The 27,931-nt window shown below is 46.2% G+C and overlaps 2 protein-coding genes across 7 annotated transcripts in view; one reads left to right on the plus strand and one right to left on the minus strand.

The window, feature by feature from the left end:
• AP3M1 (adaptor related protein complex 3 subunit mu 1) overlaps window positions 1-16,731 on the minus strand; it is a 41,078-nt gene extending 24,347 nt beyond the window's left edge. For 5 of the 6 annotated variants that reach the window (XR_014789310.1, XR_014789309.1, XM_084845181.1 and 2 more), the window contains exon 1: window positions 16,434-16,731. Coding sequence is in view for 3 of the 6 variants with exons in the window: in XM_084845181.1 (XP_084701307.1) it covers window positions 16,434-16,568 (135 nt within the window). In the remaining 3 variants the exon portion in view is untranslated. The remainder of the gene's footprint in view (window positions 1-16,433) is intronic. The other variant, XM_084845182.1, reaches the window with a different exon arrangement.
• Window positions 16,732-17,140: 409 nt separating this feature from the next.
• The window catches only part of ADK (adenosine kinase), a 532,303-nt gene continuing 521,512 nt past the window's right edge, over window positions 17,141-27,931 (plus strand). The window contains exon 1 of the mRNA XM_084845185.1: window positions 17,141-17,269. Within this exon, the coding sequence (XP_084701311.1) occupies window positions 17,208-17,269 (62 nt within the window). The 5' untranslated portion in view covers window positions 17,141-17,207. The remainder of the gene's footprint in view (window positions 17,270-27,931) is intronic.

A 27,931-nucleotide genomic window follows, 5' to 3' on the forward strand; every position in this document is an offset into this window, starting at 1 on the left:
AGCCTGTTTTATTGTCTTATCTTAGAATGCGTGATTAACTCTTTTAACAAGATGGGTATGTGTTACAGGGAGCACATCAGTTACTTGTGCCAGAGGAATTGCACTCTGCATTTATATGTCTGGTGCATGACACCCATCAAGGGATTGTTAGAACTAACCAGGGATTGAGAAATCTGTATTGGTCATCAGGGCTCAACTCTCAAACAGAAGCACCTATAAAATCATATGTATTTGTCAGTTACATGGTAAGAGCAATAACATATGCATCACCATTAAAGCCAGTCCCACTCCCAGATGCTGCATGGGAGAAGGCTGCAACTGATATCGTAGGACCTTTTGATGCTGCTCCAATTGTCATTATGCTATTACATTAACTGATTATTATAGTAAATGGCCTGAAGTAGCTTTCACATCTCAAGTCACCTCAGCTACAGTTATTAGCTTTCTTTCCATTGTTTTTAGTAGAGAAGGAAATCCGAAAGAACTGATTTTGGATAATGAAGCTCAGTTTGCCTCAGTGGAATTTGAAACCTTCCTAGCAGAGCATATTATTCATTGGAGTTCAGCTGTGTATTACCCTCAAACTAATGGGGAGATGGAAAGGTTCAATAGAAGCTTGAAAGAGAGTTTACAAACAGCTAAGTAAGAATGGAAAGCATGGAAACCCTTCACTACTGAATTTTGCAAGTATATAGAGCTCCCAGGCGTGCAACATCGCAGAGATTGGCTACAGAGTTATTGTATAAAATTGAATGTGGCTGGTGTGTTAAAACCTTGACCAGATAATCCTTTGGAATCTGAGATAAGAGAGATGGTTGAAGAAAAACAAAGGAAATCTAAAGTATATACAGATGGGACGTCATGCTACTAAGGAACAGAGATTTGAATGCAATCCTATGTTTAAAAACTTTCTGATGGACATGTGTGGAATGTTTCTTATCTTGCTCCAGAAGACTGCAAAAATGAGAAGGTATGCATTTTGTGTTAGAGGACTTGCCTTTCACACCCACGCTAGAGACTATGCTAGCAGCTGGGCTTGACCAACTAGAAAGACAGCCTGTCCTTGTCAGACAACCACCTGCTTGGACTAAGGATTATGTTATGGAGTGTTGGGTTGTGGGACTATGGAGCTTTCTTAAAAGGAGAAGAAATGTGGTGATTGTGTAGGCACTGTACTTTTAAGAGAGCTGGAATTATATCCAGCTGATGGGAGGGCAGCCTGTAAGAGGAAACTGGAAATAGTAATGGAGAGGCTTGGGTATAATGGTATTAAATAAAGGATTTGTCTTTTACTCTGCCCCTCTTTTTGGATACAACAGTAAGATGACTTGCTCCCAACCCCTCTGCCAAAGTCTGATAATCATAGACAAGCAACCATGAAAGGACTGGTTCTCACTGCAAGAAGTTTATGAACCTTCCCTCCCTATTTCTTTTTCCTTGTGTGTCATGTCTTTTAGGTTGTAAGCCTGTGGGCAGGGCCTGTCTTCTTTTTTGATTATTTGTAAAAGGCTCCTGCTCCAAGAGACTTTTTGGCTGAAGAGTGGGATAAAAATACTCTAAATAAATAAATAAACTTTCACCTGGACCTGGCAATTTCAATGCAGCCACAACCTCCCCCTGCCTTTTGCCAATCTGCAGTGGGGCAGCAAGACTTGCCAGAGCTACATGACAAGTGATGCCCACAAAGTGCTCAAAACAACATCTTCTCAAGTGCTTCTCCCTTGCTGGATGGAACCATTACCAGTGAAGGTGCTTGCTTGCTGTGGCCAAGCCACAGCAATTTGGGCGATAGACAGGAACTCTCCCCAGCCTCTGAAGGTTTCCCTTTCTCTGTCTTTGACACACACCTCTTACAGGTATGACCACCGACATCTAAGATCCTGCTCTTCCCAAGAAGGGAGACAGATAACTGTTTGTTCCCCCTTGTACCAAACAGGTATTTGTGCCCTCATGTCAGAGCACATTTTTCCATTGTTCCAAAAGGTACATTGTTGCATTGCCAAATGATACCATTGCCATTTCATATTCAGGAATCAGTTCTTACCATGCTGGAACACCCCCCCCCCCCCGGCCCAATTAGCTTATATCCATCTCAAATGTTCAACTTAATAAAATACCCTTTTAAAAAGATTCAATATTCATTCTGTTGAAAATAAGAACTGGATAAGAATATCAAAATAGTGTGCATGATACCCCTTTGCATCCAAAATGTATTTAATAAAAGACACGACTGGGGAAAGAGAAACAATTATGCCCGAAAGTTATTGGGTATGGGCAAAACTTGCAGGGATGCTTATATATGGCTATTTTTTCATCTTTAAATATACAGTTCTGGATTAAGCTTTATTTTTGATCATTCTTTGTGGTGCTGCTTTTCAGTGATGAGTCACAAATTATGAGAGTTGCAAGGCACACTTGCAAAGTCATTATGGTTTGTTACGTATAATCACATATGCCGATTGATTTATGGAGCAGGTTTGACTTCTCATTTAGGTTCCATTGCGGTCTCCTTTCAACCAAAAATAACATAAAATATCAGAATGGCAACGATAGACATTACTTTGAAGTGCCGCATTTATTTACCAATCGCAATCTTCCAACACCTGGTTGAACAGGCAGGCTATTTTTGCCTACACAGACAGTTTACAGAAGAATTTTCTAGCACCAGTAAAACCACATGCTTTTAAGTACCATGACAGGGATGTTCCAGGAACATAACAGGACTGAAGCAATATATCTGTTGGAAATTCTCAGCCTTGGAAAAAGCAATAAATCATATTTTATTTATCTGGTAAGTCTACACATTCTATTTTTTCTTTTTATATTGACATAAGACTTTCATGGATACTGTCTTCAATTTAATCAATCCTTCCTGGAAGAGGAATTAGCAATAGCTATCTAACATGGCATTTACATTTTATTTGTGTATCAGATCAGGAGGAGGCTCTGCAGATAACTCAGTTTCAACAGATAACAAATTCTTACCACCACAAGATGTGGTAAAAGCCATTACCCAACAGAGCTTCAGAAGGAAGACTGGGCCAATTCAAGGAGAAAAAGTTAATTAATCATGAAGATAGCTAAATGGAAAAGGCAGTAGTATACTTATGTAGACAACATGCTGGGGTCATACAGCCTGCTTGAAAACACCCAGAAACATCTAGTCCAGAAAATGATAGACCAAATGGATCTTGAGCCAGTTCTTAAGTTCCCATACAGTTAATGTTTTTGCAAGTGACCTTTAATTTCCTTGAACATTTTCTATAGATATTTTGCAACATTGACCTAGGTTATTTTCATAGAATTATAGAATAATGATTTTTAGAATTTTATATTATTCCTTCCTTGCTTTTATCATTTTAAAGATTGGTACACATCACTTTTATGAATATACAGTGGAGGTGAGGAATAGATTTCAGGGATTAGACCTGATAGACAGAGTGCCTGAGGAACTATGGACGGAGGTCCGTAACATTGTTCAGGAGGCAGCAACTCAATCCATCCCAAAGAAAAAGAAATGCAAGAAAGCCAAGTGGCTGTCTGATGAGGCTTTACAAGTAGCTGAGGAAAGAAGGGAAGCGAAAAGCAAGGGAGAAAGGGGAAGATCTATCCAACTGAATGCAGAGTTCCAGAGAATAGCAAGGAGAGACAAGAAGGCCTTCTTAAATGAACAATGCAAAGAAATCGAGGAAAACAACAGAATGGGAAAGACTAGAGATCTCTTCAAGAAAATCGGAGATCTCAAGGGAACGTTTTGTGTAAAGACGGGCTTGATAAAGGACAAAGAAGGCAGGGACCTAACAGAAGCAGATGAGATTAAGAAGAGGTGGCAAGAATACACAGAAGAACTATACAGGAAAGATCTGAATGTCCCTGATAGCCATGATAGTGCGGTCACTGAACTTGAGCCGGACATCCTTGAGAGTGAAGTCAAGTGGGCCTTAGGAAGCATTACTAACAACAAAGCTAGTGGAGATGACAGTCTTCCAGCTGAGCTATTTAAAATCCTAAAAGATGATGCTCTTAAAGTGCTGCATTCAATATGCCAACAAATTTGGAACACTCAACAATGGCCGCAAGACTGGAAAAGGTCAGTTTACATTCCAATTCCCAAGAAGGGCAACGCCAAAGAGTGTTCAAACTACCACACAATTGCGCTCATTTCACATGCCAGCAAGGTGATGCTCAAAATCCTACAAGCTAGGCTTCAGCAGTATGCGAACCCAGAACTACTGGAAGTACAAGCTGGGTTTCGAAGAGGCAGAGGAACTAGAGATCAAATCGCCAACATTCGCTGGATCATGGAGAAAGCAAGAGAATTCCAGAAAAACGTCTATTTCTGCTTCATTGACTACACTAAAGCCTTTGATTGTGTGGATCACAACAAACTGTGGCAAATTCTTAAAGTGATGGGAGTACCAGACCACCTTACCTGTCTCCTGAGAAACCTGTACCAGGGTCAAGAAGCAACAGTAAGAACCAGACATGGAACAACCGAGTGGTTCAAAATTGGGAAAGGAGTACGACAAGGCTGCATATTGTCACCCTGCTTATTTAACTTATATGCAGAGTACATCATAAGAAATGCCGGGTTGGATGAATCAGAGGTCGGAATTAAGATTGCTGGGAGAATTATCAACAACCTCCGATATGCAGACGATACCACCCTAATGGCAGAAAGCGAAGAGGATCTGAAGAGCCTGTTGTTGAGTGTGAAAGAGGAGAGTGCAAAAACTGGTTTGAAACTCAACATTAAAAAAACTAAGATCATGGCATCTGGCCCCATCACTTCCTGGCATATGGAAGGGGAAGAAATAGAAGCAGTGACAGATTTTACTTTCTTGGGCTCCAAGATCACCGCAGACGTTGACTGTAGCCATGAAATTAAAAGACGCTTGCTCCCTGGGAGGAAAGCTATGGCAAACCTAGACAGCATAGAAAGAAGCAGAGACATCACCTTGCCGACAAAGGTCCGCATAATCAAAGCTATGGTTTTCCCAGTAGTAATGTATGGCTGTGAGAGCTGGACTATAAGGAAGGCTGAGCGCCGAAGAATTGATGCTTTCGAACTGTGGTGCTGGAGAAGACTCTTACGAGTCCCCTGGACTGCAAGGAGGTCCAATCAGTCAATCCTAAAGGAAATCAACCCTGAGTGCTCATTGGAAGGACAGATACTGAAGCTGAAGCTCCAATATTTTGGCCACCTAATGCGAAGAGAAAACTCTCTGGAAAAGACCCTGATGCTGGGAAAGACTGAAGGCAAAAGGAGAAGGGGACGGCAGAGGATGAGATGGCTAGATAGCATCACCGATGCAATGAATATGAACTTGAGCACGCTCCGGGAGAGAGCGCAGGACAGGAAGGCCTGGCGTGTTATGGTCCATGAGGTCACGAAGGGTCGGACATGACTGAACGACTGAACAACAACAACAACACATCACTTTAAATATCTGGGCTGAAGGGGCAGGATTGCAGCTTGAGATCGACAGGCATATGGTCAAGGAACACCTCATTACTTTGAATGAGTTCAAATCTCCAGGGCCAGATGAACTGCATCCTAGAGTCATAAAGGAACTGGCAGAAGAACTCTCAGAACCGCTGTCTATTCTCTTTGAGAAATCATGGAGGACCGGGGAAGTGCCAGATGACTGGAGGAGGGCTAACATTGTCCCTATCTTCAAAAAGGGTAAAAAGGAGGAACCTGGGAACTACAGACCAGTCAGTCTGACATCAATCCCTGGGAAAATTCTGGAGCAGATCATAAAGCAATCCATCTGGAAGCACCTTGACAACAATGCCGTGATTACTCGAAGCCAACATGGATTTGTCAAAAACAAGTCCTGCCAGACAAATCTGATCTCATTTTTTGATCAAGTCACCTCCCTTGTAGACCGTGGGAATGCTGTAGACATCATATACCTCGACTTCAGCAAAGCTTTCGACAAAGTGCCCCATGATATCCTGATGAGCAAACTAGCTCGAAGTGGGCTAGATGAAACAACGATCCGGTGGATCCACAGTTGGCTACAGAATCGGACTCAAAGAGTGCTTATCAATGGGACCTTCTCAAGCTGGGGAGAGGTAACGAGTGGGGTACCGCAGGGCTCAGTCCTGGGCCCAGTGCTCTTCAATATTTTTATTAATGACTTGGAGGAGGAGGTGCAGGGAATGCTGATCAAATTTGCAGATGACACAAAATTGGGAGGGATAGCTAATACTTTGGAAGACAGAAACAAAATTCAAAGTGATCTGGATAGACTGGAGTGCTGGGCAGAAAACAACAGAATGGCATTTAATAGGGACAAATGCCAAGTTCTGCACCTAGGAAAAAGAAACCAAATGCACAGTTACAAGATGGGGGATACGTGGCTCAACCACACTACGAGCGAGAAGGATCTTGGAATTGTCGTCGATCACAAGCTGAATATGAGCCAACAATGTGATGTGGCTGCAAAAAAGGCAAATGCTATTTTGGGCTGCATTCATAGAAGCATCGCTTCCAAATCCCGGGAAGTACTAGTTCCCCTCTACTCAGCACTGGTTAGGCCTCATCTGGAGTACTGTGTCCAGTTCTGGGCACCACACTTTAAGAAGGATGCAGACAAACTGGAGAGGGTTCAAAGGAGGGCAACAAAGATGATCAGGGGACTGGAAACAAAGCCCTATGAAGAGAGACTGAAAGAACTGGGCATGTTTAGCCTTGAGAAGAGAAGACTGAGGGGAGATATGATAGCACTCTTCAAGTACTTGAAAGGTTGTCACAGAGAAGAAGGCCAGGATCTCTTCTCGATCATCCCAGAGTGCAGGACACGGAATAATGGGCTCAAGTTACAGGAAGCCAGATTCCGACTGAACATCAGGAAAAACTTCCTGAGTGTCAGAGCAATACGGCAATGGAACCAATTACCTGGGGAGGTGGTGGGCTCTCCCACACTGGAGGCCTTCAAGACGAGGCTGGACAGCCATTTGTCAGGGATGCTCTGACTTGGATTCCTGCATTGAGCAGGGGGTTGGACTCGATGGCCTTGTAGGCCCCTTCCAACCCTACTATTCTATGATTCTATGATTCTATCTGGGCAATCCTTTAGATGTCAGGAAATGGAGCTGATTGTATTCATGCACATTTTCCATATTCCATTGCAGGTTATCAGCATATTCTATTGCTAACGTGCAGTAGACTGGATAGAAATAACCCGTGACTCAGTTCTGTGTGTATTCTCCCTGTGATGTGACAACACTGCAGTCTCTCAAACAAACCATATGGAATTCTTAACAGTATAATATGGATTCTATCAATATTTCTTAGATAAACAATGGAACAATAAGTTTTGCTTCCAAAAATAATCACTATAGAGAATTTTGTATTAATAAGAAGGTGTCATTTAAACACCCTAGTATAGCTTGAAGCTCAACATGCTTATTTGAAAACACTGAACTTAATCATACTAAGACCCAGAGTAGGGATGGCGGAGAATTTCTCCCCGAAACTTCGGGGGGCCGAGCGCCAACGTGTTCGGCCCCCCGAACAAGTTTCGGGGAGAAATCCTCCGCCCCCCCGCCCCCCCCCCGGGACGGGACTTACCTTCCCTGAATGTCCCTCCCGGCGGCGGGTCCGGCTGGCGGTTCGTCCGGTGTTCGAGCGGGGCGGGAGCGGCAGCCGGTCTTTCGACCGGCTGCCGCCCCCGCCACTGCAATGAAAGAAAAAAAAAAACACATCCCCTGATAGACTACGTGACGATTCACGTAGCCTATCACGGCAAGATTTGCAAAGTCAGCCGTGATAGGCTACGTGAATCGTCACGTAGCCTATCACGGGTGACTTAAAAAAAAAAAAAAGTGTGTACGGATAATGGCGGCCCCCATAGGGAGCCGCCATTCGCGTTCCTTATTTGGTCGCTGTAGTCTACGTCAATGTTTACATAGACTACGGCGAAAATAAGGGCAACGCTATAAGGGCAACACTTCTGCTGCAGAGTTGGGCCATCTTGCTGGGCCTTCAGAGGTCTTCACCTCCACCAGGTGAGTGCTGTCCAGGGCCTAGACCCTCAGAAAACATCACTTTTTTCTTACCCAGGTATGCCAGAGCCAGGGCCTGCAGGAGAGGCCACCACCACCACTGGGGAAGAGGCGGGCCTGCTGCTGCTGCTGCCGCCGCTGCCGCCACCACCACCACCACCAGGCCTTCCCTGGAGACTTCTGCCTGGCAGACCGCCAGTCCCTGCAGGACCAGGCCCCCAGGTACTGAGCCAGCTGTGCTTCTCCACCTGCCCTCCCTGGAGGAGCTACATAAGCTGGCTGGCTGAGGTGGCCTGGGAGAGCCAGGGCCTGCAGGAGAGGCCACCACCACCACCGGGGAACAGGCGGGCCTGCTGCTGCTGCTGCTGCTGCTGCTGCTGCTGCTGCTGCTGCTGCCGCCGCCGCCGCCACCACCACCACCACCACCACCACCACCACCACCAGGCCTTCCCTGGAGACTTCTGCCTGGCAGACTGCCAGTCCCTGCAGGACCAGGCCCCCAGGTACCGAGCCAGCTGTGCTGCTCCACCTGCCCTCCCTGGTGGGGCTACATAAGCTGGCTGGCTGAGGTGGCCTGGGAGAGCCAGGGGCTGAAGGAGAGGCCACCGCCACCACAACCGGGGAAGAGGCGGGCCTGCTGCTGCCGGGCCTGCTGCTGCCGCCACCGCCGCCGCCGCCGCCACCACCAACACCACCACCACCACCACCACCACCACCACCACCACCACCACCTGGCCTTCCCTGTGGACTCTGGCCTGGCATTATTTTTAAGGGGATTTTTAATTGTGGTGTGTGTGTGTGTGTTTTCTTTTTCCTGGGGGTTTTTGTTGTGGTTTTAGGGGTGGGTAGCCTGCCTTGATAGGCGGGAGCGAGGGAGCATGTGTCCACCTGATGGAGGCAGTGGGGGGAGTGTTTGGGGCCAGAAGATACCGAGGCTGGGCGGCAGGTGCTGGCGGAGCGCTAGGGGCAGGCCATGCCAGGTAAGGGGAACAAGGGAGAGATGTGTAGTATCTGTCCCCTGCTCCGGGCCTGTCCAGAGCCAAAGGATGGCTGGGGGAGGCGTGACCCCATCTTCTGGCCTTCGTTTGCTGCTCTGCAATGCCAGGTCTGTTACCCAGAAAACCTCCCTCATCCATGACATGATCCTGGATGAGGGTGCAGACCTGGCATGTATTACGGAGACCTGGCTGGCCGAGGCTGCTGCTCCTACCCTTGCAGCCATGTGTCCAGCTGGATTTTCGTATGCACAGCAGCCGAGGGCTGGGGATCGGGGAGGGGGAGTGGCTGTTATCTACCAAGAGTCCTTGGTCTTCACCAGACCCCCTCTCCGGGAGAACAAGGTTGCTGAGTGCATGTACTGGAGGTTGGGCCCGAAGGGCAGTCTGGGGATTCTGCTCGTGTACCGTCCACCCCGCTGCACGACTGACTCCCTGGCCGAGGTGCTTGAGGTGGTCTCTGATGTGCATGTACAGTCCCCTAACTTACTGGTGTTGGGAGACTTCAACGTACATTCGGAGGCCATCCTCACAGGAGCACCTTGGGACTTCATGGAGACCATGGCCTCCTGGGAGCTGCACCATATTCTAACTGGGCCCACCCATGTAGCCAGTCATGCACTAGACCTTGTGTTTGTTTCTGGAGAAGCGGGGAGTGATCTGGAAGTTGGGGGTATATCCACCACCCCCTTGTCATGGTCAGATCACTATCTGGTGACATTGGACTTCTCGGTTCCACAACCCCTCCGCAGGGGTGGAGGACCCATTAAAATGGTCCGCCCCAGGCATCTTATGGATCCAAATGGATTCCTGAATGCGCTTGGGGATTCTCTGGGGCATGCCAACGGCCACTCGGTCGAGACCCTGGTGGGTGGCTGGAATGGCGCAATCACTGGTGCATTAGATCAGGTGGCTCCGAAATGCCCTCTCCCCCTGAACAGGGCTCGGACTGCACCATGGTTCAATCCACGGTTACGAGCTCTGAAACAGGAGGTGAGACGGCTAGAGCGCTTGTGGCGGAAGTCTCGCTCCAAAGACGATCAGACATGGGCTAGAGCTGTATCTTCAGCCTATCACGTGGCGGTGAAGGCAGCAAAAAAGGAATATTATGCTGCCTCCATCGCGTCTGCAGAGTGCTGTCCCAGAAGGCTGTTCCAAGTGCTCCGGAGCCTGGTCGGTCCTGTGGCTCTGGAACCACTGGAGCATTCTAAGGCCTCCTGTGAGGCCTTGGCAAGGCACTTTGCAGATAAAATTGATCAGATTAGGTGTGTTACTCTGCACACTGTGGATACAGTTAGTGAGCAAGAGGCGGCCTGTGGCAAACCGGTTTTGTGGGATCCGTTCCATCTTCTTCCTCCTGATGAAGTGGACAAGGTGCTTTCATCTGTACGGCCGACCACCTGCTTACTTGATCCTTGCCCATCTTGGCTCATTATGAGCTGCAGAGAGAGACTGGGTGAGGGGATCAAGGTGGTGGTGAACGCCTCCCTTGAGGAGGGAGTGATGCCATCAGCCCTCAAGGAGGCAGTGATAAGACCGCTCTTAAAGAAGCCCTCCTTGGATCCTCAAGTTTTGAACAACTTTCGCCCAGTCTCAAATCTGCCATTTTTGGGCAAGGTGATTGAGCGGGTGATGGCGGTGCAGCTGAAAGCACACTTGGAAGAAACTGATTATCTAGACCCATTTCAGTTGGGCTTCAGGCTTGGGCATGGGACAGAAACGGCCTTGGTCGCCTTGGTAGATGATATGAGGAGGGCTCTGGATAGGGGTGAATGCTCCTTCCTTGTTCTCCTCGACCTCTCAGCGGCTTTCGATACCGTTGACCACGGTATCCTCCTGGACCGCCTGGAGGGGTTGGGCATTGGGGACACTGTATTGCGGTGGTTCCGGTCCTTCCTCTCCGGCAGGTACCAGAGGGTAGCACTGGGAGAGGAGGTTTCGGACCCGTGGCCACTTACTTGTGGGGTGCCACAGGGTTCCATCCTCTCCCCGATGCTATTTAACATCTATGTGAAGCCGCTGGGGGCTATCATCAGGAGGTTTGGGGTGCAGTGTCATCAATATGCGGATGACACACAGCTCTACCTCTTGTTTAAATCTTCACCAAGGTTGGCCGTAGAATCCCTGTTCAAATGTCTGGAGACCGTGAGTGGCTGGATGGGGAGGAATAGGCTGAAGCTGAACCCTGACAAGACCGAGGTACTTTTGGTGGGAGACAAGAGGAGGCTGGGGGATGTTGACCTGGTGTTGAATGGGGTACGGCTACCCTTGAAAGACCAGGTCTGCAGCCTGGGGGTCATTTTGGACTCCCAGCTGTCCATGGAGGCTCAGGTGTCAGCTGTGAGCCGGACAGCGCTGTTATCAACTCCATCTGATACGGCGGCTGCGCCCCTTCCTTCCCGACCATCTGCTCCCATCGGTAGTACATGCCCTGGTCTCCTCTCATTTAGACTACTGTAATGCGCTCTACGTGGGGTTACCCTTGAAGACTGCTCGGAAACTGCAGCTGGTACAGAACGCGGCAGCTCACCTGATTAAAGGCAGCCGCCGGTGAGACCACATCACTCCAGTGCTGAAGGAGTTGCACTGGTTACCAGTTGTTTTCCGGGCCAAATTCAAGGTGTTGGTTTTGACCTTTAAAACCCTATATGGTTCCGGCCCAGCCTATCTTAAGGAGCGCCTCCAGCAGCACCAGACAGGCCGCTTAACAAGATCAGCCTCGGATGGCCTTCTCTCTGTCCCATCAGCCAGGACAGCTAGACTGGTGGGGACGAGGGAGAGGGCCTTTTCTGTGGTGGCCCCCACTCTGTGGAACTCCCTCCCTAGGGAACTCCGTCATGCCCCCTCTTTAATGAGCTTCCGTCATGCATTAAAAACGCTGTTGTTCAGGCAGGCATTTGGGGTAGGTTAGGGTATTTTAGGAAATGTTTTTATTGTAGAATTTTATTGTTTTAAACTGTTTTTATTGTATGTTGTACATAGCCCAGAGTGGCTGGGTGACCTGCCAGATGGGCGATTAATAAATTTAATAATAAATAAATAAAATACATGCCCAGAATAAGGTCACATTGGCTCAGTTCAGATGTTCTGGCCTACAGCCATTAACCATGCTAACACAGGCTGCTGGGAGTTGTAGTCCAACACATCTGGGGGGGAACTATGTTGGAAAAGGCTGCATTACACAAACCACAGATTGCACTATGTTTTAGAAGTCCAACAAAAAACTGTTGCATAGTTTAGAGTTGTTTATCTGCTTTTGTTTTCCATCCTCTTAGCACTTGGCTTTTGTAGCAGCAGACAAGCTTATTTCATGGTAGTGCTATAGGGGAAGTTATATTATCTGTGTATTGCTTTTATTTGATTTCCTTGGTTTACATATTGTTATACCTAAAGCACAGCCAATAGGAAGCAACCAATCAAATTATGTGAACACAGTCCAATTATTTCATTTTCTTAGACCCTCAGCCTTAATAGAAGTAAATATTATTTCTCCCAGCTCAGCTATAAACTTATATTCAGTTCTAAGGGCAAGCTGAATTTCTCAGTCTCATCTCCCCGGAAACCTACAACACAGGAGATAATAATACCAGACTACTTAAGAACTGATACCTTGCCATATTATTTGTTTTCTAGCATTGCCAGGAAAAATATTACTGGGAAACCTTAAGAAATACAGTGTCTGCTCCTTTTCTAATGGGAACACCCCAATTTGATGGCACTGCCCATATAGCCACCGAGTATGCTGTGGCTTTGACTTAATTACTGAAGTCCTCAACTCCAGCTGAAACAAAACCCAAATAAATGTAACTGCATTTGATCATGCTTGCTCGAGCGTAATCACCAAGGGAAGGAGAAGGGCAAAGAGTATCCCCCCCCTTCTAGATTCTGGTTGTAAGATCCTCAAGGCTGGGACCTGCTTTATTTTCCCCCTATTATTCTTTAAAGGTACCAGGTTCCATCCCCAACAGAAACGATGCTTAAATACGTGTCATCGCTGAATGCGTAATTCTGCCCCGGTTTACCGTTGCCTCCATCTTGCTCCCATCCCGATTGCCTCCCCTTTGTCAACTGGCGAAGGGGCTTGCGTAACTCAGTGAAGCCATAAGCTATGCCGTGCAGGGCCACCCAAGATGGACAGGTCATGGCAGAGAGTTCTGACAAAATGTGGTCCACTGGAGAAGGAAATGGCAACCCACTCCAGTATTCTTGCCAAGAAAACCCCACGGAACGTATCACAAGGCTAAAAGAGATGACACCGGAAGATGAGCCCCTCAGGTCGGAAGGTGTCCAATATACTACTGGGGAGGAGCAGAGGGTATTTCCAAGTAGCGCCAGAAAGAGTGAAGCGGCTGGGCCAAAGCCAAAAGGACACTCAGCTGTGGATGTGTCTGGTGGTGAAAAGAAAGTCAGATGCTGTAAAGAACAATATTGTTTAGGAACCTGGAATGTCAGATCAATGAATCAAGGTAAGCTGGAGGTGGTCAAACATAAGATGGCAAGATTGAACATCAACATCTTTGGAATCAGTGAACTAAAATGGACAGGCATGGGCGAATTTAATTCAGGTGACCATCATATCTACTATTGTGGGCAAGAATCCCTTAGAAGAAATGGAGTAGCACTCATAGTCAACAAAAGGGTGGGAAAAGCAGTACTGGGGTACAATCTTAAAAATGATAGAATGATCTCAGTACGAATCCAAGGCAAACCATTCAACATCACAGTAATTCAAGTCTATGCCCCAACCACTGATGCCGAAGAAGCTGAAGTTGATCGGTTCTATGAAGACCTACAACACCTTCTAGAACTAACACCAAAAAAAGATGTCCTCTTCGTCATAGGGGATTGGAACGCTAAAGTAGGAAGTCAAGACATCACCAGGATAACAGGCAAGCATGGCCTTGGTGTACAAAATGAAGCAGGACAAAGGCTAATAGAGTTTTGCCAAGAGAACACGCTGATCATAGCAAACACTCTTTTCCACCAGCACAAGAGGCGACTCTACACATGGACATCACCAGATGGTCAATATCGAAATCAGACTGATTATGTAATTTGCAGCCAAAGATGGAGAAGCTCTATACAGTCAGTAAAAACACGACCTGGAGCTGACTGTGGCTCAGATCATGAGCTTCTTGTTGCAAAATTTCAGCCAAAATTGAAGAACGTAGGGAAAACCACTAAACCATTCCGGTATGACCTCAATCATATCCCTTATGAATATACAGTGGAGGTGAGGAATAGATTTCAGGGATTAGACCTGATAGACAGAGTGCCTGAGGAACTATGGCCGGAGGTCCGTAACATTGTTCAGGAGGCAGCAACGAAATCCATCCCAAAGAAAAAGAAATGCAAGAAAGCCAAGTGGCTGTCTGATGAGGCTTTACAAGTAGCTGAGGAAAGAAGGGAAGTGAAAAGCAAGGGAGAAAGGGGAAGATATATCCAACTGAATGCAGAGTTCCAGAGAATCGCAAGGAGAGACAAGAAGGCCTTCTTAAATGAACAATGCAAAGAAATCGAGGAAAACAACTGAATGGGAAAGACTAAAGATCTCTTCAAGAAAATCGGAGATCTCAAGGGAACGTTTTGTGTAAAGACGGGCTTGATAAAGGACAAAGAAGGCAGGGCCTAACAGATGCAGATGAGATTAAGAAGAGGTGGAAAGAATACACAGAAGAACTATACAGGAAAGATCTGAATGTCCCTGATAGCCATGATAGTGCGGTCACTGAACTTGAGCCGGACATCCTTGAGAGTGAAGTCAAGTGGGCCTTAGGAAGCATTAGTAACAACAAAGCTAGCGGAGATGACAGTCTTCCAGCTGAGCTATTTAAAATCCTAAAAGATGATGCTGTTAAAGTGCTGCATTCAATATGCCAACAAATTTGGCACACTCAACAATGGCCGCAAGACTGGAAAAGGTCAGTTTACATTCCAATTCCAAAGAAGGGCAACGCCAAAGAGTGTTCAAACTACCGCACAATTGCGCTCATTTCACATGCCAGCAAGGTGATGCTCAAAATCCTACAAGCTAGGCTTCAGCAGCATGTGAACCGAGAACTACTGGAAGTACAAGCTGGGTTTCGAAGAGGCAGAGGAACTAGAGATCAAATCGCCAACATTCGCTGCATCATGGAGAAAGCAAGAGAATTCCAGAAAAACGTCTATTTCTGCTTCATTGACTACGCTAAAGCCTTTGATTGTGTGGATCACAACAAACTGTGGCAAATTCTTAAAGTGATGGGAGTACCAGCCCACCTTACCTGTCTCCTGAGAAACCTGTACCAGGGTCAAGAAACAACAGTAAGAACCAGACATGGAACAACCGAGTGGTTCAAAATTGGGAAAGGAGTACGACAAGGCTGCATATTGTCACCCTGCTTATTTAACTTATATGCAGAGTACATCATGAGAAACGCCGGGTTGGATGAATCACAGGTCGGAATTAAGATTGCTGGGAGAATTATCAATAACCTCCGATATGCAGACGATACCACCCTAATGGCAGAAAGCGAAGAGGATCTAAAGAGCCTCTTGTTGAGGGTGAAAGTGGAGAGTGCAAAAGCTGGTTTGAAACTCAACATTAAAAAAACGAAGATCATGGCATCTGGCCCTATCACTTCCTGGCATATAGAAGGGGAAGAAATGGAAGCAGTGACAGATTTTACTTTCTTGGGCTCCAAGATCACCGCAGACGGTGACTGCAGCCATGAAATTAAAAGACGCTTGCTCCTTGGGAGGAAAGCTATGGCAAACCTAGACAGCATAGAAAGAAGCAGAGACATCACCTTGCCGACAAAGGTCCGCATAATCAAAGCTATGGTTTTCCCAGTAGTAATGTATGGCTGTGAGAGCTGGACTATAAGGAAGGCTGAGCGCCGAAGAATTGATGCTTTCGAACTGTGGTGCTGGAGAAGACTCTTACGAGTCCCCTGGACTGCAAGGAGGTCAAATCAGTCCATCCTAAAGGAAATCAACCCTGAGTGCTCATTGGAAGGACAGATACTGAAGCTGAAGCTCCAATATTTTGGCCACCTAATGCGAAGAGAAAACTCTCTGGAAAAGACCCTGATGCTGGGAAAGACTGAAGGCAAAAGGAGAAGGGGACGGCAGAGGATGAGATGGCTAGATAGCATCACCGATGCAATGAATATGGACTTGAGCACGCTCCGGGAGAGAGCGCAGGACAGGAAGGCCTGGCGTGTTATGGTCCATGGAGTCACGAAGAGTCGGACATGACTGAACGACTGAACAACAACAACAACGCTCCTCAGGGCAGGGACTTGTCCTCTTGTTTGTTACTCTGTAAAACGCTATGCAAGTTGATGACGCGGGCCGGAGATTCCCCACCCCTGCGCTACGCCATTATACAGTAATCAAGCAACCGAATCCTAGGCATGTCTACTCAGAAGCAAGTCTCACCGAACTCACTGATACTTGGTACTGCGCGAGTGTGGACAGGAACTGCTGCAGCCTGAAACTGCCGACAGCGAGGGCGCGGGGTGGGGCTGCTGCCCAGACTCTTCTGGGCCAGGAGCTACGAAGCAACCCAACCATCTTCCAGCTGGAAAATAGTTACTGTATTTTTAAGGCATTTCCACCCGCGCGGTACAGTCACCTCCACGCACTCACCCTCTCAGCAAGAGCCTCACTTTGCTAGGAAAAGAAGCAAGACCAGCAACCCAGCAGCCGCGGTGGCGAAAGATGGCCGCGAAGCCCTGGCCCAGCCCCTCTCCGGCCACACCCCACCAGGGCGCCTCGGCTAAGTGCCTGCGCCAAATGCGAGCGAGACCGAGGCGGACACGTGTACGAAACGTTCCTACGACCTCACCTGTTTCTAGTCCTTAGCAAGTGATATTTTCCGGCTACTGAGCTTGGAAACCAGCTAGCGTTTCTCTCTGTGTGAGTTTTATAAGTAGTTTCATTGCAAACTTGGCAAGAGAAATAAACCCGGAGAATAGCGTTTTAAAAAGTGACAGCTCTGAGTGGAAATCCGGGCTCATCTCCTTCAGCCTTTTCGCCCCGAGCCCCCGCGCTCCGTTCATTGCTGGATCAGGCATTTAACCCAGTCTACCCTGCCTGCTTTCGTGCCCTTCTCTCCCCTCCCCCTTGCCGGCTTCCCTGAAAGGAGCTGGGCAGCTCGTCTGCAAAAATAGTCTGGAGCCCGGCGCCGTTGCAGGCACGCGCTGAACGAGCATGAAGATGGCAGCAGAGGAGCCCCAAGCCAAGAAGCAAAAGCTGGAGCCCGTTCGACTTAGGTAAAGAGAGCGAGCAAACGCATGAGGAGGAGAGGAGGAAACAGCTCGGGTTTCATGGCTCTCTAAGACTGTACATAAGGCAGTTGCAGTTATTTAAACATACCGGGGGGGGGGGGGGATGAAGCAGTCGGGGATAACGACGAGCCTAGGTACACTGAGACGTCGTCCTGGCACTCGCCAGGCTCAGCGGATGCGCTGTGTGTGTCGGCTGGCGTGTGACAGAATCAGTGAGAGATTCCGTTACACGCTCCGGCCCACTTTCTGAGCTTCGGGCCACGTCCGATGGACGGGAAGAGCATTTTTTCCTGTGGGGTGGGGGGTTATTGTCACAGATCTCAGGCATGGCCGGGCTTGCGCCCCCGATCGGACCCCAGGCATAATGCGGTTAGCTATTAGACATCAGGCATGAGGTTCAGTGACCTCCGTCTCTTTTTCCTGGGAGCAGCAGGTAGTTGCAAGGGAGTGAAGTCCAGCTGCACAGGCTTGGCGCAGGCGGCAGTGCGCGGCCCCAGAGGCTGCTTGCTCCTCCCGAGCTGTCCCGGAGAGACATCCCAGGAGCGTCAGTGACACGAGGGCACACTTTCGAGGGTTCTCTGTCCACTTGCTGGCAGATCCGTTCGGGTTGTTGTATTTCTCCGAGTTTGTCTTGCTATTATTCTTGAACGTCTGGCTGCACAATAAAATTAGGAGGAAAAGGCTCCATTGTTTCGAGCTACAATAGCCATGCTTGGGGGCTGTGCATTCGCGCGGTATGTGCCATTTGAGTTGTCTAATGGGACAATCTGCCAGTGGGTGTGACGGGACTTGCTCCCTCCACGTGGCCTAGCTGCCCGCGCCCGGAGGCCCGCTCTGCTCCGAGAAAGAACGTGTTGCAACTGTGGCACCAGAGGAGGAAGAAACAACAGTGCTGCAGTTGGGAGAACAGGAAAATTCAGATTTTTGAGATAGTTGCACACTTTAAAGGGCAGCAACCATGGCTTCACATCCAGTTCACCAGCCAAGAAATTGTGGTCAGTCTTGGGGCTACTTCAGATATAACTCTTGGTACACCAAAAACATTTTAGTGTACATCTAAACACTAAAGTGTGTCTGCAGCAAGCATTGGTTTCTGAATATGTGTATTATATAGGTACACTTGTTGGTGGGGCCCCAACTGTTTTCACTTGTTCAGCAAACACTGGGGTTGCTTCTCTACTTTAGCAAACTAATAGTTCAAATAAATAAAACTAAACCTATTGTTTTCATGTGGCATAGGCATGCTTAAAGGTCAAGCTGCATGAAAAGCACTCCACCTGCTTGCTGTTAAAGGGCCATTTAACAGTGTAGGTATTGCAGTGCGGGATATGAGGCAGTAAGCTTACTGTGTAGATTTTAAGCACCTGCCTAAGTCTCATATGAAACGCTTCTTATATCCAAAATGACCACTTCCTTCACAGAAGCTGCGCTATTTGCCGATAAGATAGGTGGACAATAGCTATTTAAACATTTGTCTGGTTTGTCTATGGTCTCATCTTTTGCCATGCCTTTCATTGGAAGAAGGAGCTATGTATCGAAAGACCATTCCATGCTCTCATGAACACCTTGAGCCTTAATGACCCTATGGGTGTTAGAAGCATAGAACATGTATTGGTAGAAATTTCTTGACTCCAGCAAGGTCTGTCTAGTAGTTCCTCCTTGCAGTCCTGAATCTCAGTGAATTTTCATGGAACTATTCATATGAGATTAACTGTATACAAGTCTACAAAAACTGAGATCAAAATCTATTAAGCACAAGCCATCAAAATGTATATTTCATATTTGTTAATGGAGGTACAACTAATCTTCTGTGGCAATACATGCTTAGATACTACCGCAAGCAATCTATATAAGTAGCTGGATAGGCTAGTGTCTGTAACTAACAGGTGTCATAGTTGTTGCTTTCAAGTTAACATATGATTATTTTGTTTGAATACGTTTCTGTTTCTTTCATCACATCTTAAATATAGAAGGAGGTAATAGAGAATATGAGAGCAAGATTTAAAAAAAGAAAAGAAAAGAAGGATCAAAGTTTTTATGCCAGAGAAATGCTAGCATAGTCTTTTCATTGGCAGACTAAAGGTTTATTTACAAGTAAAACTTTACCCCCTGATGAACTGGTGGAACTGAGGTTGAAGGGTGCACCGCTGTACAGACTACAGGATAGGCTGGCTCCCTCAGCCCTGAATCAAATGTGAGAGACCTATAAGGCTGGATTTTCTTTTCAGATTGAGATTTCACTTTGCTTCTAGTATTCAGAGCCGTATCCAACTAAAGCTAGTGCTCTGTTAAAATCAGTGACACCTACAGTCAAATCCTAAAAAGTTACCATGCTCAGGTAAAATCAAGAAATTATACTTTCCAATCAGGATCTTTCACTATACTGATAACCTTTAACTAGTTCAATTTTGAAGTCACGTTGACTCTGCTTTGCATGAACCTAACTCTCAGACCCAGGTGTGACTAAGGGCTTGTCCTTGGGCACTGCTCTCTGCTGCCAAAATTACTTGGCAGTACGAGGGCTGTGCATATATCACTCAGCCTTTGCTGGTCTTAGGGGGAGCCCCCCCCCCCATATCAAACTTTCCCGCCTACCTCACGTGTTCCACCTGCTTCTAGGAACTCACTCACTGTTCTCCCCCTTCTCCACCTTCTGCATCCAGGGCATAATTCCTTGTATTCCAAAACTAACAGTTTCTTGTTGCTTAAATATGTCCTTTTTATTCTAACAATATGAGATAGCTTTTGATTGTTATACTGCAAATAATTTCAAGACATACTCTGTCCTTTCAGCCTTACATATTTAAGTGGGAAATTGCCCAGGAAGTCCAACACAGTCTCATTTGACTTCAAGAAGAGGAAACTTCTCTAAAATGAGGGAACTGGTGAAAAGGAAGTTGAAAGGGGGAGTCCAGAGGATTTAATCCCTTCAAAATGCTTGGAGATTACTCAAAACCACAATAAAAGAAACCCATCTAAAATGTATACCACAGGTTAGGAAAGGTAGCACCAAGTCCAGGAGGTTGCTGGCATGGTTAATGAGCAGTGTTAAGGGAGCTATTAGAGAAAAGAGAGCTTCCTTCAGAAAACTGAAGTCTTGCCCAAGTGTGGAAAACAAAGGCAGCACACGCTTGCACAGAGGCAATATAAGCAGACAGTACGAGACGCAAAAAGCATCTTGAAGTGCATATTGCTAACAATATCAAGAACAACAATAAAGAATTCTTTAAATATATCAGAAGCGGAAAACCAGTTAGGGAGGCAATTGGACCATGGAAAAGAATCAATACGGCTTTTGCAAAGGGACATCCTGTCTCACTAAGCTTTTAGAGTTCTCTGAGAGTGTCAATAAACATGTAGACAGGGTTGATCCGGTAGACATTGTTTACTTGGACTTCCAAAAGGCTTTTGACAAAGTCCCTCACCAAAGACTCCTGAGCAAACTTAGTAGTCATGGCATAAGCGGACAGCTCCTGTTATGGATCAGTAACTGGTTAAAGAACAGAAAGCAGAGAGTAGGAATAAATTCTCCCAATGGAGGGAAGTAAATAGTGGGGTCCCACAGGGATCTGTATTAGGACCAGTGCTTTTCATCCCGTTTGTAAATGCTTTGGAATGAGGAGTGAGCAGTGAAGTGGCCAAGTTTGCGGATGACACCAAATTATTTAAGGTGGTTAAAAGAAAAAGGGATTGTGACAAGTTCCAAAAAGGATCTCTCCCAACTGGGAGAATGGGCATCTAAATGGCAAATATGGTTCAATGTAAGCAAGTGTAAAGTGATGCCCGTTGGAGCAAAAAATCCCACCTTCAAGTATAACCTGATGGGTTAACCTGATCTGAGCTAGCAGTGACCAACCAAGCAAGAGATCTTGGAGTTGTGGTGGACAACTCGATGAAATGTCAACCCAGTGTGTGGCTGCTGTAAAAAAGGTAAACTCTATGTTAGGCATGATTAGAAAAGGGACTGAGAATAAAACTGCCAACATCATACTGTCCTTATACAATTCTATGGTGCAACCACACTTGGAATATTGTGTACAGTTCTGGTCACCACACCTAAAAAAAGATATTGTAGGGCTGGAAAAGGTGCAGAAAAGAGCAACTAAAATGATCAAGGGGCTGGAGCATCTCCCCTATGAGAGAAGGTTACAACAGCTGGGCTTGTTTAGCTTGAGGGGAAAAAAAGGCTAATGGGAGACATGATAGAGGTGTACAAAATTATGCATGGTGTGGAGAATGTGGATAGGGAGACATTTTTCTCCCTCTCTCAAAATACTAGAACGTGGGGTCATCCCATGAAACTGTTTGGTGGGAGATTCAGGACAGGTGAAAGGAAGTACCTCTTCACACAGCGAATAGTTGAACTATGGAATTTGCTACCACAGGATGTAGTAATGGCCACCAGTTTGGATGGCTTTAAAAGGGGGTTGGATAAATTCCTGGAGGAAAAGGCTATCTATGGCTAATAGCCTTGATGGCTATGTGCTACCTCCAGTACCAGAGGCTGTGAGCCTATGTACTCACATGTTGCTAGGGAACATGGGTGGGAGAGTACTGTTGCACTCATGCCTTGCTTGTGGGTTCTGCTGGTTGGCCACTGTGTGAACAGAATGCCGGATTAGATGGACCCTTGGTCTGATCCAGCACAGCTTTTCTTATGTTCTTCTGTTCATATCCGAGTCTTAAAGGGAAAAGGCATGCTTTTGCTTTCAGTACTGGAATTGAGGTAAGGAACCTTAAAACAGGTGCACAGATGTCCTGTGACATCTTACCCATCTGTATGCAGAATTGTCTTTTAATTGTATTGGAAGGCTACAGTCTGATACTGTGGTTGCAGTTTTTTTTAAAGGTTTCTTTGGCTTCTGGAAATGAATTTGAGAATCAAGTGAGATGAGCATTGTTTGTTCTACAAAAAAATAGTCTGAGGTTTTACTTTTTCCTGTGTCTTATGATGAAATGTTAGGTAAGTTGATATCTATAGTGCAAAGGAAATTCAGCTAAAAGAAAGACATTGAGCTTCGTTGATATTTGGCAATGAAACAAGGATGCTTTGTGATCTAGTCCATAAGAGCATGGTAGTCTTTAAGATGCTTCTGGATTCTCTGCTGTTTTTAGCATTCTGCATCTGTGGTGACAAAGTTATTGGCAATTATGCTTTGAGTCAGGTGGAGTGTAGTATTCTAGCACACACCACAGTTCACATGCAGCACCCTCTCCCTTGCCAAAGGCCAAACAGAATAGACAGAATAGACAGAATCCATGTTTCTGTCCTATTAATATAGTATAGATGGAGGGAATCAATTCTTTACATAAAAAGGAATACATGAAGGAATGGAGCAAAACCTTTGCCAAAATTCCCTGCTGTACTTTGCTGCTTAAAGAAGTTTTCTCTGGCCTGGTTTCAATCCCAGACATAAGCCAAGCTTGAAGAAAATAGCTTAAAACAAGGGTGGACAACTTGTGACCCTCCAGATGTTTTGGCCTAGCCATCAGCCCTACCCAGCATAGGCAGTGGGGGGAGATAGTGGGAGTAGTAGGCCATAACATCTGGAGGGTCACAAGTTGCCCACTCCTGGATAAAATAGAGCACAATGAGGTAAAGTGGGAGGGGGTGGATTTTGTTCCCCTACACCTCACACATTCCTTTTAATGTAAAGCAGGGGTGGGCAACTTATGGTTCTCCAGATGTTTTGGCCTACAGTTCACATGATCCCTCATGATTGGTTATGTTGGCTAGAACTGTTCAGAGGTGTAGGCCCAAACATTTTAAACTTTTGAAAAGCAAATAACCAATGTTTCAAGGAAGCATGATGTAGTAGTAATGGGGGACTTCAATTTCCCCGATATTTGTTGGGAGACAAATTCTGCAAAACATGGCCCCTCCAGGAAGTTCCTGACTTGTGTGGTGGATAACCTCCTCCCACAGAAAGTAGAGGAAGGAACTAGAGGTTCGGCTATCCTTGACTTGATCCTAACCAAGAGAGATGACTTAGTGAATAAAGCAGCAGTTACAGGAACTCTGGTGGAAAGCGACCATGTTATACTTGAGTTCTTGGTTCTAAAGGAAGCAAAAGCCGAGTGTAGCCAAACCCGCACCCTGGATTTTAGGAAAACTGATTTTAATAAACTCAGAACAATGATCAGTAAGGTCCCATGGCAAGCGACTCTAACAAGAAATGAGTCCAAGATGGGTGGGAGTTTTTAAACAAGGAAATTCTCAAGGCACAATTACAAACAATTCCAACAAGAAGAAAAGGGGAAGACAACAGAAGCCAATGTGGCTTCGCAGAAAGCTCAGAGATGACTAGAAAACAAAAAAAGCACACATATAGGAAGTGGAAGGAGGGACAAACAACAAAGGAAGAGTACAGACAGGTAGCACAGAATTGCAGGGATGGCGTCAGGAAGGCCAAAGCTGAGAATGAGCTGAAGTTAGCGAGGGATGCTAAAAGCAACAAAAAGGCTTTCTTCAGATACGTGCAAAGTAAAAGACAGAGAAAAAAAATGGTGGTTCAAGTATTAAATAAGGATGGCAAAATGATAACAGATGACAAAGAAAAGGCAGAAGTGTTCAATTGGTACTTTGGCTCAGTCTTCTCCCAAAAGAGGGTCTATGACCCCCCTCCCCCCCAGCAAAGGCAAAGTACAGGCTGAAGGGGCAGGATTGCAGCTTGAGATTGATAGGCATATGGTCAAGGAACACCAAATTACTTTGAATGAGTTCACATCTCCAGGGCCAGATGAACTGCATCCTAGAGTAATAAAGGAACTGGCAGAAGAGCTCTCAGAATCACTGTCTATTCTCTTTGAGAAATCATGGTGGACGGGTGAAGTGCCAGATGACTGGAGGAGGGCTAATGTTGTCCCTGTCTTCAAAAAGGGCAAAAAGGAGGAACCTGGGAACTACAAACCAGTCAGTCTGACGTCAATCCCTGGGATTTATCATCTGGAGCAGAGCAATCCATCTGTAAGCACCTTGCAAACAATGCCGTGACTACTCGAAGCCAACATGGATTTGTCAAGAACAAATCCTGCCAGACGAATCTGATCTCATTTTTTGATCAAGTCACCTCCCTTGTGGACTGTAGGAATGCTGTGGCCATAATATACCTCGACTTCAGCAAAGCTTTCGACAAAGTGCCCCATGATATCCTGATGAGCATACTAGCTCAAAGCGGGTTAGATGAAACAACGATCAGGTGGATCCACAGTTGGCTACAAAATCGGACTCAAAGAGTGCTGATCAATGGGATCTTCTCAAACTGGGGAGAGGTAATGAGTGGGGTACCACATGGCTCAGTCCTGGGCCCAGTGCTCTTCAACATTTTTATGAATGACTTGGAGGAGGAGGTGCAGGGAATGCTGGTCAAGTCTGCAGCTGACACAAAATTGGGCGGGATAGCTAATACCTTGGAAGACAGAAACCAAATTCAAAGTGATCTTGATAGGCTGGAGCGCTGGGCAGAAAACAACAGAATGATATTTAATAGGGATAAATGCCAAGTTCTGCATCTAGAAAAAAGAAACCAAATGTACAGTTACAAGATGGGGGATACTTGGCTCAACCACACTACAAGCGAGAAGGATCTTGGAATTGTTGTCCATCACAAGCTGAATATGAGCCAACAATGGGATGTGGCTGCAAAAAAAGGCAAATGCTATTTTGGGCTGCATTAATAGAAGCATAGCTTCCAAATCCCGGGAAGTACTAGTTCCCCTCTACTCAGCACTGGTTAGGCCTCATCTGGAGTACTGTGTCCAGTTCCAGGCACAGCACTTTAAGAAGGATGCTGACAAACTGGAAAGGGTTCAGAGGAGGGCAATGAAGATGATCAGGGGACTGGAAACAAAGCCAGGGACTGAAAGAACTGGGCATGTTTAGCCTTGGGAAGAGAAGACTGAGGGGAGATATGATAGCACTTCTCACATACTTGAAAGGTTGTCACAGAGAAGAAGGCCAGGATCTCTTCTCCATCATCCCAGAGTGCAGGACACGGAATAATGGGCTCAAGTGACAGGAAGCCAGATTCTGGCTGAACATCAGGAAAAACTTCCTGACTGTTAGAGCAGTACAACAATGGAACCAATCACCTAGAGAGGTGGTGGGCTCTCCCACACTGGAGGCATTCAACATGAAGATGGACAGCCATCTGTCAGGGAAGCTCTGACTTGGATTCCTGCATTGAGCAGGGGGTTGGACTCGATGGCCTTGTAGGCCCCTTCCAACCCTATGAATCTATGAGGGCCACAGGTTGCTCACTCCTGCTATACACACTTACCTGGGAGTAAGTCTAAGTGTGGTTAATAGGGATAACTCCTGAATATGCATGCATATGGTTGTGCAGTTAGTATTTTAAACTATGCTGTATTTGAATAGTAGTGTAAGCCACGGTATGTTTAAAAAAGAAACTGACATATCAGGGGCACAGTCCACTTAAAGTTTTAGGCTTGTTAGGATGCAATTTTATGCATTTTGAGGCAGAAAAAAGGCGTACAATACACTGGATTCCCCAGCCAGCCATACTGGCTGGGAGTGGGAAATGCTAGGAGTTGTAGGACCTTTTTTCTTTCTAAACATGCATAGGATTGAGCCTTTCATGTCCTGTCAGTTTCAGTGGGAGAGAGTTAAGCACATACAGCATATCTAAGCAGGCATGTCTTGAAGTCAGTCCCACTGAGCTCCAAGGGAATATGCCTTGGGCAATTTTCAGTCTTACAGTGCAATCCTATGCATGTTTACTCAGACGTAACTTCCATTATGTTCAGTGGGGGTTAATCCCAGGTAAGAATACATAGGACTGCAGCTTAAATAAAAGTGTAGTGCAATCCTGTACATGTCTACTCAGAAATACACTCCACTGAGTTCAGTGGGGCTCATCCTACCTATTCAACCTGTACGCAGAACACATCATGTGACGTACTGGGCTTGATGAATCCAAGGCTGGAGTTAAAATCGCTGGAAGAAACATTAACCATCTCAGATATGCAGATGATACCACTTTGATGGATGAAAGCGAGGAGGAGCTGAGGAACCTCATGACGAAGGTGAAAGAAGAAAGTGCAAAAGCTGGGTTGCAGTTCACCCTCAAAAAAACCAAGATTATGGCAACCAGCTTGACTGATAACTGGCAAATAGAGGGAGAAAACATGGAGGCAGTGACAGACTTTGTATTTCTAGGTGCAAAGATTACTGCAGACGCTGACTGCAGCCAGGAAATCAGAAGACGTTTACTTCTTGGGAGGAGAGCAATGACAAATCTTGATAAAATAGTGAAGAGCAGAGACGTCACACTGACAACAAAGGTCCGCATAGTTAAAGCAATGGTATTCCCCATAGTAACCTATGGCTGCAAGAGCTGGACCATAAGGAAGGCTGAGCAAAGGAAGATAGATGCTTTTGAACTGTGGTGTTGGAGGAAAATTCTGAGAGTGCCTTGGACTGCAAGAAGATCCAACCAGTCCATACTCCAGGAAATAAATCCAGACTGCCTACTTGAGGGAATGATATGAAAGGCAAAACTGAAGTACTTTGGCCACATCATGAGAAGACAGGATACCCTGGAGAAGATGGTGATGCTAGGGAAAATGGAAGGCAAAAGGAAGAGGGGCCGACCAAGGGCAAGATGGATGGATGATATTCTAGAGGTGACAGACTCGACCTTGGGGGAGCTGGGGGTGGTGATGGCCGACAGGAAGCTCTGGCATGGGCTGGTCCATGAAGTCATGAAGAGTCGGAAGCGACTGACCGAATAAACAACAAAAAAAGTTAAATACTCCTATTTATTTATTTCATTTCTATACCGCCCAATATAAGATTATTAAGATTAGGAAGATTATCTATTTCAGAAGCTCTCTGGGCAGTTCACAAAAATTAAAACCAAGGAGCACACAATAAAACTATATAAAATATATAAAACATTAAAACCCCAGCATAACAATACAACCAGACTAAAACCAGAATAAAAGCTAGCAGCAGTGCAGGAATTTAAAATACAGATTTAAAATAGCAAAGCTAAAAGTCTAGAAAACTAAAATGCTAAAATGCCTGGGAAAATAAAAAGGTCTTCACCTGGCGCCAAAAAGAATACAATGTAGGTGCCAGGTGAATCTCATTAGGTAGGTCATTCCACAGCCGGGGCGCCGCAGCAGAAAAAGCCCTCCTCCTAGTAGCCACCCGCCTCACTTCCTTTGGCAGGGGCTCACGGAGAAGGGCTACTGAGGATTATCTTAAGGTCCAGGCGGGCACATATGGGAGGGGGCGATCTTCAGATAACCTGGCCCCAAGCCATTAAGGGCTTTGAATGTTAATACCAGCACTTTGAATCAGGCCCTGAAATGGACTGGCAGCCAGTGCAGCTGGAAAAGTACTGGTGTAATATGAGCTCATTGGCCAGTCCCCGTTAACAGTCTTATTACTGTTATTGGACCAGCTGAAGTTTCCAGACCATTTTCAAAGGCAACCCCATGTATAACGCATTGCGGTAATCTAGACGAGAAGTTATCAGAGCATGGATAACTGTAGCTAGGCTATCTCTGTCCAGATAAGGGCGTAGTTGGTATACCAGCCTAAGCTGATAAAAAGAGCTCCGTGCCACTGAGTTCTCCTGTGCCTCAAGTGACATTTCTGGATCCAAGAGATCACCCCCA

This window comes from Heloderma suspectum, chromosome 3, assembly GCF_057233095.1.
Source record: "Heloderma suspectum isolate Gila_16-S chromosome 3, 16-S_ref, whole genome shotgun sequence".
NCBI lineage: Eukaryota > Metazoa > Chordata > Lepidosauria > Squamata > Helodermatidae > Heloderma > Heloderma suspectum.